The sequence below is a fragment of the Equus przewalskii genome, chromosome 14 (genome assembly GCF_037783145.1).
Source record: "Equus przewalskii isolate Varuska chromosome 14, EquPr2, whole genome shotgun sequence".
In the NCBI taxonomy this organism is placed as follows: Eukaryota; Metazoa; Chordata; class Mammalia; order Perissodactyla; family Equidae; genus Equus; species Equus przewalskii.
The window spans coordinates 44,694,414-44,713,496 of record NC_091844.1 but is presented as its reverse complement, the minus strand read 5'-3'; the positions used below and the strand labels follow the sequence as shown (position 1 = coordinate 44,713,496).

The 19,083-nt window shown below is 37.7% G+C and overlaps 1 protein-coding gene across 5 annotated transcripts in view; it reads right to left on the bottom strand.

The window, feature by feature from the left end:
- The window catches only part of RTN4 (reticulon 4), a 79,286-nt gene extending 60,854 nt beyond the window's left edge, over positions 1 to 18,432 (bottom strand). The window contains exon 1 of one of the 5 annotated variants that reach the window (XM_008535808.2): positions 17,510 to 18,432. In XM_008535808.2, the coding sequence (XP_008534030.2) occupies positions 17,510 to 18,068 (559 nt within the window). In that variant the 5' untranslated portion in view covers positions 18,069 to 18,432. Of the gene's footprint in view, positions 1 to 15,026; positions 15,365 to 16,052; positions 17,110 to 17,509 lie in introns of those variants that run through there. The other 4 variants (XM_008535811.2, XM_008535810.2, XM_070572655.1 and 1 more) reach the window with 4 other exon arrangements.
- Between the last annotated feature and the right edge of the window lie 651 nt (positions 18,433 to 19,083).

Here is a 19,083-nt window from a genome sequence, read left to right as displayed (position 1 = left end):
AAAATCCTCGAATATCTGGAAATTAAACTACAGAATTCTGAATAACCCATGGATCAAAGAATATATCACAGAGGAAATTAAAGAATATTTTAAATCAAATGATAACAGAAATTTGTGGGACACAGCTAAACCAATGCTTAGAAATTTATAGCTCTAAATGCTTTTAGAAAAAAGGGTTGAATTCAAAGTTTAAAGCTTCCATCTTAAGAAACTAGAAAAAGAAGAGTAACTTAAACCCAAGGAAGTAGAAGAAAATAAACAATAAAAAAATAAGAGCAGAAACCAATGATATAGAGAATAAGCAAACAAGAGAAAAATCAATGAAACCAAAAGTTGGTTCCTTAGAAAGATCAATAGAATTGATAATCCCTAAAATGATCAAGAAAAAGAAAAACAAGTATCCGAAATAAAAGAGTGACTATCACTACAGATCCTAAAAACCTGAGTATATTATGAACAACTTTATGCCAATATATTAGACAACTTAGATGAGTAGACAAATTCCTTGATGTCCACTCATCAAGATGAAATAGACAAATTTCTTCAAAGGCATACATTTCCAAAACTGACACAGCAGAAACAGAAAATCTGAATAGCCCTATATCACCTAAAGAAAATATACTTGTAATGTAAAACCTTCTCCACAAAGAAAACTCTAAGCTCAGATGGCTACACTAGTAAATTCTATAAACATCTAAGGATGCTTATACAAACTCTTTCAACATATAAAGGAAGAGCAAACACTTCCCAAAGTGTATTATAGACTTAAGTATTAATATCCAAACTAGACAAAGATATTACAAGAAAATTAATTTACATAAAAATATCACTTACACATACATGCAAAAAGCTTTAACAAGATATTAGCAAATTGAACCTAGCAATTTATAAAAAGTATATTCATTACCAAGAGGGATTTAATCCTAGGAATGCAAGGTTGGTTCAACACATTCAAAAATCAAACAATGAAATTTACCATATTAACAGCCTGAAAAAGAAGAGTCATATGATTATCTCAGTAGAGGCCAAAAGGCAGCTGATAAAATTCAATACCTCTTTCATAAAAATTCTCAGCAAACTGGGAATAGAAGGAAATGTTCTCAACTAAGGGTCAGGACATCTAAGAAAAATATTCAGCTAACATCATACTTAATAGTGAAACACTAAACACACTTCCTCAAGATGCAGAATAAAGCAAGGAATCCACTTGCCTTCTCACCACATTTAGGCATAAAGATCAGAATGGAAAAGTAAAACTATTTAACTTACAAACAACAGGACTGCATAGTTAGGAAATCCTAATGGTTAAAAAAAAAAAGCTAATAAACCCTATTAGTGCTAATAAGTGAATTTAGGAAGGATGCAGGACAGATCCAAGAACAGTACACAAAAATCATTGTATCTCCATATGCTAGCAACTAACAAAAGAAAAATGGAAAATGTCTTTAAATGTCATTTACAATAGCAAGAAAAAAACATTAAAATACTTAGGAAAATTTTTAACAATAAAGGTGCAAAATCTCTACACTGAAAACTACAAAACACTGCTGAGAGAAATTAAAGAAGACAAACAACGGAACAACGGGGCAGGGGGGAGACCATGTTCACGGATTGAAAGACTTAATATTGTTGAGTATCAGGAAAGAGTTCTCTATGAGTTTCTTGTGTTGTTGCACATCTTGCGAGCAGAGGGACTGGGCACTGACTGCCTTTGTTCCTGACTATCTTTTCAAAGATGCTTATATAGTATACAGCATTTTCCTCTTGAGCAACAGGCAGGCATGCTCATTATGTAACATAAGATTCAGTTTCTCTAAGCCCAAGGTCCCTCTTCTGTAATACAACCCACAGCAAGTACAAGTGTCACTTGGCCCTCTCCATGTTGCCCTATGGGCAATGGAGCTCAGGGAACCTGTGCAAGAAAATGCTGATATCCTGGCTACTATCATTGCTGTGAGTAATAAAGTCCTTTGTCTCTAATCCAGGCATCTGTGTCTTCTGCCAACACCCATGATACTATGGCAGGCTAACTTCTTAGCTTGTTACAGGGTAAATCTCAAATTCTAAGATGTCAATTCTGCCCATATTGATCTCTACACTCAATACAATCCTAATCAAATTCCCACCAGGCATTCTGTAGAAATGAACAAGCTGATTCTAAAATGTGTATCAAAACAGAAAGTACCTAGAAAGGGCAGAACAATTTAAAAAAAAAACCCTAAAGTAGTCACACTACTTGATTTTAAGACATTATAAAGCTATAGTAACCAAAACAGTCTGGTATTGGCATAAGGACAGACAAACAGATCTAGAAAACAAAATAGATATATATAAATAGACACATGTTCAATTGATTTTCGACAAAAGCACCAAAGCAATTCAACAGAGAAAGACAAATTCTTCCAAAAAAAATTCTCCTGGAACAAACGGATGTCTATATGGAAAAAAACACATCAATCTGGATCTGCAACTCCTCCATAGACAAAAATTAGTTCAAGATGGATCACAGATTTAAACATAAAAGCTAAAACTATAAGGCTTCTAGAAGAAAACACAGAATGTCTTCACAGCCTTGGAGTAGGCAAAAATGTCTTAGGCACATACTAAGCACTAACCATAGAAGAAGAAAACTGATTAAGTCTTCTTCAAAATCAGAAAATTATACGCATCAAAAACAAAAACCATCAATAAAATTAACAGCCAAGCTACAGATTAGGAGAATATATTCACAATGCAAATATATGACAAAAGACTACATTATTATATATAAAAGACTATTTATATATATATATATATATATAAGAATATTATACATACATATAAAAGACTATATTATTATCCAGAACATATAAAAAGAGCCAACAAATCAGTAAGAAAAAGACATATAACCCAATGTAAGAATGGGTAAATTACCCGGACACTTCACAAAAGAAAATATACAAGCAGCCAAGAGACATGTAAAAGTCCTCTAATTCATTAGCCCTTGGGGAGATCTAAATTAAAACTACAGTGAGAAACAACTACATACTGACTAAAACAGCTAAAATTAAAAAGACTGATAATACCAAATGTTGGTGAGAATGTGAAGCAACCAGAACTCTCACATATTGCTGATAGAAGTGGAACCACATTGGAGAACAGTTTGTCAATGTCTTATAAAGTTAAATATATACCTACCCCATGACCCAACAATTCTAGTCTTACTCAGTTCTACTCTTTTTACCCAAGAGAAATGAAAACATATGTCCATAAAAAAGCCTGTACAGAATGTACACAGTATTCTTTCATTCATAATAACCAAAAATTATAAATAATCCAAATGTCTAACAACAAGAGAATGAATAATTAAATTGTGGTATATTCCTATCAAAGAATACTACTCAGCAGTAAAAAAAGGAACAAATTACTGATATCTGCATCATCACTGATAAATCTCAAAAACATACTGAATGCAAGTAACCAGACATAAAAGAGTACATACTGTATAATTCCATTTACATGATGCTCTATAATAGGCAAAATCTAATCTATGGTGAAAGAAGTCAGAACAGGGGTTGCTTGGGATTGGGGGGTTAGGAAGAGGATGGAACAAGAATTGACTTGAACTGACTGCTGAGCGCCCAAGGGATCTTTCTGGGATGATGGAAATGTTCTATATCTTGACTGGGGTGTGAGCTAAACGAGTGGATGCCTCTGTCAAAACATAAAACTGTTAAAACTTAAGATCTATGCATTTTATTGTATGTAAATTATATCTTAATAAAAACATTAAAATGAAAAAAAGCATATGAGCTTTCTTCAATAAGTAAATTTCAGAGAGGGAGAGAATACAAACCAGCAAGGGAGAACCCATAGATAGATTAAGAGACTTTCAAATTCATCCATTGTAATATGTGAACCTTATTTGGATTCCAATTCTTTTTTTAAAAAAACTCTACCCAGCATGGTTATTATTCAGAAAGGAAGGAGAAATAAAGTTTTGGAGTTCATCACCACTAAATGGCCTTACAAGAAATGTTAAAGGGATATCTTTAAGTGGAATACAAAAGCCCTCAAATAGAAATTAAAAAATTATCAAAAACAATATATATATACATATCACTGGTAAGGCCAAATATATAGTAAAGATAATGGATCAACCACTAAAACTAGTATAAAGGTCAAAAGACAAAAGTACCAAAATAATCTATATTTACAATAAGAGGTTAAGGGATACACAAAGCTAAAAGAGGTAAAATATGATGTCAAAAACATAAAATGTGGGGGCTGGCCCCGTGGCCGAGTGGTTAAGTTCGCGCGCTCCGCTGCAGGCGGCCCAGTGTTTCGTTGGTTCGAATCCTGGGCGCGGACATGGCACTGCTCATCGGACCACGCTGAGGCAGCGTCTCACATACCACAACTAGAAGGACCCACAATGAAGAATATACAACTATGTACCGGGGGGCTTTGGGGAGAAAAAGGAAAAAATAAAATCTTTAAAAAAAAAAAAAAAAAAAAAAAAAAACATAAAATGTGGCGGGGAGTGTAAAAATGTAGGGCTTTTAGTATGAGATGGAACTTAAGAGACTATCAACTTAATATAAATTGCTGTATACATAGGTTGTTATATATGAACTCATGGTAACAACAAACTACAATAAATATACAAAAAATAAAGAGAAAGAAACTCAAACATAACACTAAAGAAAGTCATCAAATCACAAGGGAAGACAGCAAGAGAAGAAGGAAGAGAAGAACTACAGAAACATCCAGGAAAAAAGTAACAAAATGTCTGTAAGTCCATATCTATCAACAGTTACTTTAAATATAAATAGACTAAACGCTTCAATCAAAAGACAGAGGGTGGCTAAATGGATAAAGAAACAAGACCCCCTATAGACGTTAAATACAAAAGACACACTTCAGATCTAAAGACACTCACAGACTGAAAGTGAAAGAATAGGAAAAGATATTCCATGGAAACGGAAATGAAAAGAAAGCTGGGACAGCAATATTTATATAAGATAAAATAGACTAAAACAAAAACTGTAACAAGAGACAAAGGCATTACATAATGATAAAGGGAACAATCCAACAAGAGGATATAACATCTGTAAATATTCATGTGCCCAACACAGGCACACCTAAATACATCAAGCAAATATTAAGACATAAAAGGAGACTCTGACATTAACACAATAGTAGGGGACTTTAACACCCCCTTACACCAATGGATACATCACACAGAGGATCAGTAAGAAAATATTGGCCTTAAATGACACATTAGACCAGATGGAATTAATAGATATATTCAGAACATTCCATCCAAAAATTCTTTTCAAATGCACATGGAACATTCTCCAGGACAGATCACATGTTAGGCCACAAAACAAGTCTCAATAAATTTAAGAAGACTGAAATAATATCAAGCATCTTTTCCAACCACAACAGTATGAAACTAGAAATCAACTAAAAGAAGAAAACTGGAAAAGTCACAAAAATATGAAGATTAAATAAAACACTACTGAACAACTGCTGGGTTAACAAAGAAACAAAGGAGAAATCAAAAAATACCTGAAGACAAATAAAAATGAAAAACATGACATACCAAAATCTATGGGATACAGCAAAAGCAGTACTAAGAGGAAAGTTTATAGCAATACAGGCCTACCTCAACAAACACGAAGTCTCAAATAAACAGTCTAACATTACACCTAAAGGAACTACAAAGGAAAGAACAAACGAAGCCCAAAAATCAGTAGAGAAGGAAGGAAATAATAAAATCAGAGCAGATAAATGAAATAAAAACTAAAAAGACAACAGAAAATATCAATGAAACTAACAGCTGGTTCTTTGAATAGATAAACAAAATTGACAAGCCTTTAGCTAGACTAAGAAAAAAAGAGAGAAGACTCAAATAAATAAAATCAGAAATGAAAGAGGGATTACAGCAGATACTACAGAAATACAAAGGATTGTAAGAGAATACTATGAAAAACTATACACCAAAAAATTGGATAACCTAGAAGAAATGGACAGATTCTTAGAATCATATAACCTCCCAAAAATGAATAAGAAGAAATAGAAAATCTGAATAGATCAATCACATGTAAGGAGATTGAAACAGTAATCAAAACCCTCCCAAAAAACAAAAGTCCAGGGTGAGACACCTTCCCTAGTAAATTCTACCAAACCTTCAAAGATTTAATACCTATCCTCAAACTCTTCCAAAAAATTGAAGAGGACAGGACACTTCTTAACTCATTTCATGAGGCCAACATTACCCTGATACCAAAACCAGATGAGAACACAAAAAAAGAAAATGACAGGCTCACATCACTGATGAACACAGATGCAAAAATCTCAACAAAATATTAGCAAATTGAATCCAAGGATACATTAAAAGGATCACACACCATGATCAACTGGGATTTATTCCAGGGATCCAAGGATGGTTCAACATCTGCAGATCAATAAACGTGATACACCACATTACCAAAATGAAGAATAAAAACCATGTGATCATCTCAATAGATGCAGAGAACTCATTTAATAAGATTCAGCATTTATTTATGATAAAAACTCTCAATAAAATGGGTATAGAAGGAAAGTACCTCAACATAATAAAGGCCATATAAAAGAAATCTACAACTAACATCACACCTAAGGGTGAAAAACTGAAAGCCATCCCTCTAAGAATAGGAACAAGACAAGGGTGCCCACTTTTGCCACTCTTATTCAACATAGCATTGGAAGTCTTAGCCACAGCAATTACGCCAAAAAAAGAAAAATAAATAAATAAATAAATAAAAGGGATCCAAATTGGAAAGGAAGAAGTAAAACTGTCATTATATGAAGAAGACATGATTTTTATACAGGAAACACTAAAGAATCCACCAAAAAACTATTAGAAATAATAAATACAGTAAAGTTGCAGGGTACAAAATCAACATAAAAAATCAGTTGTCTTTCTATATACTAACAACAAAATCGAAAGAGAAATTAAGAATACAATCCCACTGAGAATCACAACAAAAAGAATAAAATACCTAGGAATAAGTTTAACCAAGGAGGTAAAAGACCTGTACACTGAAAACTATAAAACATTGTTGAAGGAAATCAAAGACACAAAGAAATGGAAAGATATTCTGTGATCACGGACTGGAAGAATTAACGTAATTTAAATGTCCATACTACCTAAAGCAATCTACAGATTCAATGCAATCCCTATCAAAGTTCCAATGACATTTTTCATGGAAATAAAACAAAGAATCCTAAAATTTATACAGAAGAACAAAAGTCTCTAAACAGCCAAAGCAATCCTGAGAAAAAAAAACAAAGCTGAAGGAATCACACTCCCTGATATCAAAGTATACTACAAAGCTATAGTAATCAAAACAGCATGGTACTGGCAGAAAAACAGACATGCACAGATCAAGGGGACAGAATTGAGAAATAAACCCACACATCTATGGACAGCTGATTTTTAACAAAGGAGCCAAGAATATACAATGGAGAAAGGAAAGTCCCTGCAATAAACAGTGTTGGGAAAACTGAACAGCGACATACAAAAGAATGAAAGACCAATATCCTACACCATACACAAAAATTAACTGAAAATGGATTAAAGACTTGAATGTAAGACCTGAAACTACAAAACTCCTAGAAGAAAAGATACATAGTACACTCTTTGACTTTGGCTTTAGCCGTATCTTTTGAATACTCATGTCTCTTCAGGCAAGGGAAACAAAAGAAAAGATAAACAAATATGACTCCGTCAAACTAAAAAGCTTCTACATGGCAAAAGAAGCCATCAACAAAACGAAAAGACAACCTACCAACTGAGGGAAGACATTTACCAATCATATACCCAATAAATTGTCAATATTCAAAATATTTAAAGAACTCATACAACAACAACAACAAAACACAATTTAAAAAAATGGGCAGTGGAGCTAAACAGACATCTTTCCAAAGAAGATATATAGATGGCCAATGGAAACATGAAAAGATGTTCAACATCACTAATTATTAGGGAAATGCAAATCAAAACCACAATGAGATATCACCTCATACTCATCAGAATGGCTGTTATTAAAAAGATAAGAAATAACAAGTATTGGAGAGGATGTGGAGAAAGGGAACCCTCATATACTGCTGGTGGGAATGTAAACTGTTGTACCCACTATGGAAAAAGAGTATGGCAATTCTTAAAAAAAAACAAAAATAGAACTATTATATGATCCAGCTATTCCACTTCTGGGTATTTATCCAAAAAAACAAGAAAACACTAATTTGAAAAGATATATGCACCCTTATGTTCAGTGCAATATTATTTACAATAGCCATGACTTGGAAACAACCTAAGAGACCATCAATGGATGAATGAATAAAGACAACATGGTGTGCGTGGGTGTGTATATATATATATGTATATATATATATATATACATATATATATATATATATAGATATATATACATATGATGGAATACTACTCAGCCCAAAAAAAGGATAAAAACCTTGCCATTTGCCACAACATGGATGGACTTTGACGGTACTATGCTAAGTGAAATAAGTCAGTTGGAGAAAGCCAAATACTCCTATGTGGAAGATAAAACAACAACACACACACACATAGATAGAATAGATTGGTGGTTACCAGAGGGAGACAGGGCTTGGGGGAGGGCAAAAGGGGTAAATGGGCAAGGACGGCAACTAGATTTGTAGTACTAAACACACGATGTAGTCTTGAGTTGAAATATAATGATGTTCACCTGTTAATTTATATAACGTATAAACTAATGTCACCTCAACTCAACAAAAAGGACCATTTATGACATTCACTAAATAACAGGAAATGTAAACACTGAATGGCTAACTTGATACTAATTTATTGTTAAACATGTTGAGGAAATATATGATTAAGAGTATTGTGGTTATGTATGATTAAGAGCATTGTGGTTATGTTTTGCAAAGGAGTACTTATAGTTTGCAAGATACATAAGGAAATATTTATGAGGGTGTGGGACTGGTAGCACTGGCCATGGGCTGATGGTTGTTGGAACTCAGCGAGGGCTAAATGAGGTTTCATTCACTATTCTATCTTCATGTTCAAAATTTTCCACAATGAAAACTAAAAATAATTTTTTAAATCTTTCCAAGAAAGAAATAAGGCAATGTAAACATACTAAAATTCTATTATGTTGGAGCAATTTTAACCACAGTTTTACCCACAACTCTTTTAGCAGACCATTAAAATATACAAGTTTTATTTTATCATTGCTAATCTTAACTATAACTCCCCCAACATTAACAAAATTTTAGTAAGAGGGCTAACAGAAAGCTTCGTAAAATAAGAGTGGGTAAATGAGAAAGTATATTGGTAGATGGTAGCTTTTCAGTTCTTGTTCAAAAGCTATGTCTTACAGACCTATTCCTTATAGAAAACCTGTGCTTAGTATAAACGGCCTATAAAATACAACATAATGAAATACTTACTTGAGCTTATAAATTCTGATTTTCATAATTCACCCGTTACAAGCAAAAGCATCTAGCAAAGTTTTTAACAAGTTGTTTTGTATAAAAATTAATTTTTATACAAAATTAAAAATCAGAACTTTGGTAGAATTAATAAAACTGTCTATAATTTAATAATGATGTTGATGAGCTGAGACTGAGAAGTTTTAAGGGCTATTTATGAAAGGGATTTATATGATAGGTTTAAGCATATTTAATAACCTCTTTAGAACAAGGAGGAAGAGAGTTTTTAAAAAATAAATTTCCTTCTTTTCTGAGATTGAACACTTCAATAGCTTAAAACCTTTTAGGTCAGCTTCACCTAGGGCTGTCAGAACACTGACATAAATAAATTTAATAATGGCACTTTCCAATTAGTCAAGTTTACAAGTCAATCTGTAAAGTTGGGGAGAAAAAATGGGCAGGCAGACCTGGAACCCAAGTAAGGTTTTTCCTCCTTCCACAAAAGCTATTGACACGTAAGTAAATATATGACTGTCCTTAGAGTACAACCACAAGACTCCTCTGGTTTTAAGACAGCAGAAAATACTTTACAGCTAGGGGCTTGTGTTTTGCCCTTAATCTACTAAATGTACCTCTCATAAGTACAACCTCTACTTATCTTTTTGTTCCCATACTCAGCCTTAAGCTTGGTTTAAAAAAAAAAAAGGAGTATGTAGACTTTTTCTTAACTAATATTGAACTTCCAAGGGACCACCAATATAACCAGACAACTGCCAGAACTATTTGAACAACAAAACTTTATAAGCCTTCTTCTTCATCTTGGTAACAATTCCACCAATGAGAAGAATAAGTCAGTAAAGTAATGTTATTTTAGAACTAGAGGGCCACCTAAGTAAAAGATTTTGAGACTGCTAAAAATTAATCCAATAAGTAGTAGCTACAGCTCCTACTACAGGAGTATAGAGAACATTTCTTCCCTTCTCAAAACAAAACATTTTTTAGAAATGAAAAAGCAGGAAGACTTATCTTTCTTTACCAGTCTATCTATAATCAGTTGAAAAGAGGGGGCCAAATATATATATCACCCAGTATTTCAAGTGTTTCATACCAAGCAGGCTACCGTACTTAATATTTATTTTTTAAAACCTATATTTCACATAACTACAGGCATAATTTTTAAAAAAATGCATGTTAATAAAAACAATGTGTTTGTAGAAAAACATACAATATCAATACTAAAAATCTATCAATTCTCCCCTAAACTAATCCATAAGTGTAATATAACCCACTATAATTCCACCAGAGGGAGAGGGGACTAGATAAACAAACTTTTAAGATCAAGTATAAAATTAAACATAGACAGCCAGGAAAAATAAGTCTGGAAAAGCCCTATCAGCTTGTATTTTATTTAAAAGTTATAGCCATTAAAACAGTTTGGTACTTAATGCATGAACAAACAAATGGAACAGAAGAGAAAATATTTCACCCATACTGCAAGCGGATCACTAAAGTGGTATTTCAAAATAGTAAAGAGAGATGGATGATTCAATAAATGGTGCTGGGACAAAAGGGAAATCACGCTGAAAAATAAAATTATATCACTACTGCACTCTCTAGAACAAAATTAACTGCAGAAGAATGAATTAAATGTTAAAATGAAATCACATAAATCATAAAATTACTAGGAGAAAACATGGGAGAAATTTTTACAGTCTCAGAGAAGGCCTCTTGAAGAATTCTACAAAACTCAATGAAAATGATAAATCTGCATAAAAAAAATTTCTGCACAAAAAAAAATACCAAAGGTCAAAATACAAATAACAAATTAGGAAAAAAGTTTTCAAGACATATGACAAAAGCCTAATTTCCTTACAATAGATCAAGTACTCCTATAAGAACAAAAACCCAAAAGAAGAATAAGCAAAAGGTGTGATCAGAAAAAATTTATTGGCACCTAAGCCTATAAAAAATACCCCGAAATGTAAATTAAATAAACAATTTGCTAAAGCATTTACTAGTTTACCAATGTACTGTGTTGGTAAAGGAAAAAGGTACTTTAACATATCATTGATGGGAATATAGGTTGGAACAACTCTTTGTAGTACAATTTGGCATTATCACTCAACATTTTAAATGCACATACTCTTTGAACCAGTAATTCTACTTGCATGAATTTATCCTACAACACATGTAACAGCATGCATTCCCAAAGAAGTGCATACAAGGGTGTTTACAGCAATATTACTTATAACAGAAAAAGCTGAGAAACAGCTTAATTAATCATCAATAAGAGACCGATTAAATAAAATATGGTACAGCCATAGACCTTGTATATATAAATAAATGCTTTACTTCATAAAACTTGGGATTTGTATTGGGAAAAAAACATTGTAGTAATTCTAGAACTATACAGAATATGAAGATCAGCATTCATCTATAATATTGTATTCTTTCAACAAATATCTGAGTGTCTACACCACATCTAAGGCATTGTGCTCAGCAATGAAGATATAATGTCATATAGTCCTCTTCCTCAAGATAAAAAGGTAATATAGCCCCTTTTCTCAAGGAGCATGCAGTCTAGTGGAGAAGAGAGATAAGTAAAAATGCTATTATCATATATACAGTATAATATATATGATGAGGTAAGAACAGAAGGTTATGGTAACACACAAGAAAAGCAACTTAAAAATTAAAAATCACTATTCCAGGAAGCAAAAAACAGTAGCTTAAATGTGAAATTATCAACTGCTCCTTTACAGGTGAAGAGAATGACGAGGCCCTCAGTCTGAGAAGACCTTAGCATCAGTAAAGCTGGGTCTCACCATTTTGCATGCCTATGTTCTACACTTACTAGGCACAAAGGCCACATTCACCCATTTAAATACTGCTAGGAACTATGGTTCTGCCTCAAGTTCCTATCCCTGGTGCTGTCCCCCTACAGCGCCCTTCCAGGGTCTATATTTAGAAACAGAAACAAAAAGTCTCAAATAATGTACCGTAAGAACAATGTATCTGCAACATTTACTTCTACTTAATCAGAGGGTCCAAGGAAGAATCAAGAAATATCATCCATTTGGTTGGTATTTTCACCCTGAGCTAGCGAAGTACCCTTAAAAGGTGCCATTTAAATTGGGGCCTTGTTGGGCCTGCCTCATGGCGGAGTGGTTAAGTTCACGCATTCTGCTTCAGTGGCCCAGGGTTTCTCAGGTTCAAATCCTGCATGCAGAGATGGCAACACTCATCAAGCCATGCTGAGGCAGTGTCCCACACAGCACAACCAGAAGGCCCCACAACTAGAAAACTAGAATATACAACTATGCACTGGGGGACTTTGGGGAGTAAAAGAAGAAGAAAAAAAACATTGGTAACAGATGTTAGCTCAGGTGCCAATCTTTAAAAAAGAAAATTGGAGCCTTGTATCACTAGTGTTTCAAATAAACTGCTTTTAGGTATACTATGAATCAACTACACATAAAACAGAGCCAAGTACTGACAATAGATAATAGTCTCCTTTTTAGAAATGTTCTATATAATATAGCAAATCTTCCAAGTTTACAGTGATAGTGCTAAAATGGCATGTTTTTTAAATGCTATTCCACTTAATCAGGTATTTATCAAAGTTTCAATAAATATATCCCTTACTTCATTTTAAAAAAGGATTTGAAGGAGCTTGCGAGTTACTTAAAAAGGACTATAAATTCAACACTGAGCTTCCCAGGAACCAATCTGAAACGTAATTCATCTTATCCACAAGGAGCATACCACTTGTTCCCAACTTTTATTCCTAGTCAGAAGCTAAGAAATGGCTTAACAAGAGAATTACTCAGAATTACTAAATTCATTGGTTCTATTCCTCTTTATCATTTTCTAGATAAAACGGAAGGAAGATGGGGAATGGACAGGGCATGACATCTTTCTCTTCAGAGGCATCTACTTCCTGGGAGTGTCACATCACTGTTTACTTAAACTTTATATTAAGAACTGATACAAGATTTAATCTACTTATCACTCAAAATCTTTTAACATTTCTAATATGTGCTCCTTTGCCAATATAAATGATAATATAATAAACATCTTTATAAAAGACTAATAGTTTTCCATCTCCAAGCCATAACCTATCCTTATAAGCAATATTAAATCTATACAAATTTCCATTGCAATAAACCAGTTTGAACAGAACCTGAAATTCATTTAATATTTTTTGCATTTGCATCCACGGTCTCCAAGTCCTATCAATCCTTCTTTCATAAAACCTCCTCATAACTTAACTATAAGAATACAGTTTGACACCCAAAGAAAGCATGCTTCCCTTCTATTCCATTTTCACTGAATGAACTAGCAATGAACTAGTTTGGGCTCTACTCACCTGTCTCAGAGCTACGGCAAAAGCTTTCTAAATTGTCCCCGTTTTTCTTTCCAACCTATCTTAAATATTGTCACCAATTCATTTTTCTAACACTGCTTTCATGATGCCATGCCTCGGTTCAATTCAATGGCTTCCCAATGCCAAAAGCAGTAACTCAGGAGAGGGGTGAAAAATAATGAAATAATTTTATATTTTGGAAACAACAAAAACATTTTTGGGTTCATAATATAAATTACCAAAAGAGCAATTGTAGATGGCAGAGCATGGATAAAAGCAGGATGATAAAACACTAACTCCTTAAGTTGGCATTGAATACCCTTCAGATTCCAGATCTACCACACATTTTCAATCTTAATTAACCCTGGTTTAGAACATGACCAGAGAACAGCTCAATGATCAGCTTAATGATAATGTTCGCATTTCTCCCAACTCAATTTCTACCCAGTTTCCCTTGCATATCCTCAAAGCCTAGGTTAACCAACCACTTTTCAACTTGAAGCCAAATGTTTCCCCATGAAAAATGGTCACCAAGCAAGAGGCTTCAGTCTCACTTCAGTTACCGCATTGCAATGGGGATGCTCCAAGCATCAAACAGCAAATAGCAAAATTACAACTTACCAAGTGATGGAAATAAGAGTTTACTCAAAAATAGTGCAAACTGCAATGTTAAATACACAGAGTCAGGGATCTACCATACTCAATATAACATAAACCCTCTTCCAGTCAGGCCGGTCTGTTTCTAACCATGCTCTCTGCATATGTCTCACCTTCTTTGTTTTTACTCATATCAGTCCTCTCAGTTCCTCTAAACCGTCAAAACTCTATTTTTACTCCAAAATCATAATATAATTATTTAAGGAGCATATTTCTAAAATAAACAATATTTTTCTTACAAAAAGCTAAACTTTTTATCATGGCCACACCAAATGATCTAAACGTAGCCCACCTCTCCACCCTCACACCATTCTCCTCCTTGTTTTTCTCACTAGTCTTAATAGATTCTCAAATACACAAAGCTCATTCCTGCCTCAGGGCTTCTGCCTCCTGGGAGTTGCTTGGAAATTTTTGATCTCTGCAGCTCAACTCTCACCTCTTCAGAAAGGCTTTTCTCAGTGCCACCCTACCTAAAATGGTTCCCATATATCCCCATCATTTTCCATGCCATCATTCTGTTTATTTTCCTCATAACACTTACCACTATTCTGAGTTCCTTATTTATGTGCTTGTTATCTGTACTCCTCCCATGGGGAGCACATGTGTCTTGCTTACTGCTATATCCTGATAGAAAAGAACAGTGCGTGTCTCTGCAGGTCATCAATAGTCAGCTGAATGAATGAACAAACTCTGTTAAGAAATCTAGACTCACTGAAATGGTTTAACAACCATGACCATACTCACGATATTCCTGCATTTACTAAAGGAACTAACATTTCCAATTAGGCATCGTCGATACAGAATTAGGGAACTATGTAAAGATAGAATCCCTGAGTAGGCAAGTCTCCTTTGTCTTCCAAACCTAGCATTCCAGAAGTCAAAATTCCAAGAGAATGCTGTCACCTCCTGAATCCCTAATGTTCAAAGAATAGAACTCTTCTCTGTGTTCCCATGCAGGAATACAAGACGAAAAATTAGTATGCTTTTGTCAATCATTAAATTTCCCATTTGCAAATTGATTACTTTATATTTTTCCACCTCACCTTAGTTTCTCTCAAATGTGTGTTTTTGATTCAGAAAAGTAAAGATTGAGTTACTCTTCATCTTCTAATATCTTTAATATAATGATTAGTGTTTGGAGTACGTCAACATCAAAATGTTATTCAGAAACATCGCAGTTGGCTTATTTTCCTGTTGCAGAACAGGAGCAAAGTGAAGAAAAAAATTTCTCCTGTGATCTCAGACTGATTTTATTTTTCTAGAAAATGAACCATTTCTAAAATCCTTGAAGGCTCTTAAGACTTCTCAGCAGGAGTCACACTACCATAGCCCCCCTCATCCATTGGGGATACACTCCAAGACCCCCAAAGGATGCCTGAAACTGCGAATAGTACCAAACCCTATATATGTTTTTCCTATACAAACATACCTATGACAAAGTTTAATTTATAAATTAGGCACAGTAAGAGATTAACAAGAATAATAATAAAATAGAATTGTAACAATATACTGTAATAAAAGTTATGTGAATGTGCTCTCTCAAAATATTTTAGTGTACTGTACTCACCCTTCCTCTTCCTGCGACGATGTGAGATGATACAATGCCTATGTGATGAGATGAAGTGAGGCGAATGACGTACGCATTGTGACGTAGGGAATTTTCCACTTAATACTTTGGGACTGCGGTTGGCCGCGGTAACTGAAACCGCGGATAAAGGGGGACTACTGTCCCTGATTCGTGACCTTTTACATACACTTAAAGAAGGGTCCTACGGCTAGTGGCTCACTTTCTGTCCCCAAAGTAACAAGCTATTGTTAATAAGTCAACATACTGTCTATGAATTATCTCTAGCAAACTTGATTTTTTCTCTTCCAAAATAAACAATTTCCTAAGATGAAACGTGCAATCAAACAATGATCCTAAAAATAATATACAATCAGGTACTCACACGAATGAAAAGATTTGAAAACTATTTACAGATTTCTCTCTGTAGACCTAAAACACATAACTTCTAAGAAACAGTATTTCCAAGCAACATATGAAAATGCCTGTCTCAAAACATTTCATTGTCTGATGGTAAATCTGCCATCAGTTCAACTGGCCTATTCCCGACAAGGAATCCACAGGTTTCCCCTTCTTAAGAACGTCAACCATTTTGCCTTTTCTTTTTTTTCTCTGCGATTCAATTATGATGCATTAAGAAGCTAAACCAGTCCACACCAACAGCAGTTCCTCTCACTGTGCAGCTGAGACCTAGCAGAACTGCGCCCCCTCGGAACACAATGCCTAGATCCCATTTCTCCGGCTCAGTTTAGCTGGTGGGGAGTCGCCACATCACAACCCGGGTAAGCTGGGCGGTGGCAGGACTTCGCCAGAACTCTCCCTCCCAACGCTCCACGCGCCACACCACTGGAGGCGCTCTCCCTTCACTGCAGTTGGGTCATTGTGGACGTTTTCCACTGGGCCAGCTCCCCACCAGCGCAAGAGGAGGGGGAGGGGGATGAAGCGCATGGGGGCCACCCAAGCCAGGGAGTGGGTGAGGAGCGGGGCCGGGGCTGAACGCAGGCAAACATACTAGCAGCGAAACTGCGCCTTTTCCCTAGGGGCACCCCAGACGGACAGACAAAAGACTAGGGCCCCCAAGCCTTTCCATCCTCACGCCGGAGCCAAGCCAGCGCGATGAATCCACAACCCTAGTTCCTCGATACACACCCAGCTCCTACTAGGGGTGGGTGCCTAACTTCCGGGAAGGAGTGGAATGGGGAGCAGAGGGAAGAACCTGGGGGCGGGCGGGGTGCACGTGCTCCTGAGACCCAGACAGACAATAAAGAACCAGCCCGGGCTCCCTCTGCCGCCCCACCCTGCTCTGCGCGGTTCCCGCCACGGGGGGCGCCTCCGCCCCGAGGTCCGCAGACAAAGCCCCCTCCGAACGGAGATGAGGGCTCGCCCGAGGCATCTGGGAAGGCACACAAAAGAGGGAGGGGCGCGAGGGGCGGCGCGGAGCCGGAGGGCGCGGCACTCACCCACTGAGCCTGAGGAGCCCCTGCGCTTGGGCGCGGCCGGGGTGGAGGGGGGCGCGGCGGGGGCCGGGACGGGCGGCGTCCACGCGGGCTCGGCCTGGGGGCTCACACCGGCAGGGGGAGGAGGAGGAGGCCTGGCCGGAGGCTCGTCGTCCTCGGGGAGCTTGGAGGGCGAGGCTGCCGCAGCGGAGGGTAGGGATGACGCGGACACCGCCGACGACACGGGGCTCGGGTCCCAAGACGTCGGCCACTCCGGGGCGGCAGGGGGCGCGGTCGGCAGGGGCCCCCGGGGCGCCGGGGGCACGAAGTCATTGCCGAAGTCCAGCAGGGGCGCGCCGGCGGCGGGGGCAGTGGGCACTGGGGCCGCCGACAGCCCGGCGGCGGGCTTCCTCTCCAGCACCTCCAGCTCCTCCAGGTCCTCGTCCTCGTCCTCGTCTTCCTCCTCCTCCTCTTCCTCCTCGTCCTCGGGTTCCCTCACGAACTGGTACTTGAACGGGGGCTGAGGCCGGGGCGGGCTGTCCGAGGACGAGGAGACCAGAGGCGACTGGTCCATGTCTTCCATAGCTGGCGGGTCGGGGATGATGCTGCAGCTGCTGCCGCCGCCGGGGACGCTTCTCCTCAGAGCCGCGGGCAGTTGTGGGGGTTGGGGAGGACTGAGAGGGGCAGGGCGGAATGAGCCGAGGGACCTGCAGTGGCGACGGCTCCCGGAACAATGAGACTGCTCCTCCTGCCTCCGCGCCCGCGATGCGCCACCCGCCCCGTCCCCAGTTGCCGCCGCCGCCGCCCAGAAGAGCGAAGGAGACAGGCCAGCAGACTCTCCGCCCAGTTTGGCGTGACTCACCCTCCCGAGCGGGGAGAGGCAAGGACAGGCGCTGGAGGGAGGGAGCCAATCGGCTACGGGATAGAGACGATGGGCAACAAGCCGCCCCAACGGAAAGGAAAAGAGATGAAAGTGGGTGGGGCTTATTGCACTTCCTCTCTCTTATCGGCTGGGACTGGTTCGGTGGGCGGGATTTGGAGCTGGGAGCCCCACTCTCCACCTTGGGAAGGTGCGAATTGGGCTGGGGTCCTGGCCTTGACCCCAGCAGAAGGTCAGTCTGTAGTTAGGGTACTGCGAAAGCCAGCCAGCTGACTGCCCTGAGGGGTCGGACAGGTTCCTGGCGAGCCCCCGGAAGGGCGTTATCCTAGGGGACTGGGAGTGGAAACTTTCCTCCCAGGAAAGGAAAAAACCCAGAGTGGAGAAGGGTAATAACTAACGGGACTGTGGAGCAGGCCCTAAGGATTGAAGTATACATTAAATTTTAAAAGATTTTGAAATAAAAGATTATATTTTTTCAAATTTAAATTTTCAAACCACCTCATCACTACTACTATCACCACCTTAAAAAGTTGTGGGGTTTTTTGACGGTTTTAAGATCACTCCCAGTGTAAACTGCAGACCCTGGATAAGGTAGGCAAAACAGAACTGTACTAGACGATCCGAGGCCTGGGACAGACCGTTTGAAAGTCTGCTCATCTCCTCAGGAGGGTTTTGGGGATCTGCCCGCTGCTGGACTCTCACATGGTGGGAGGATGAG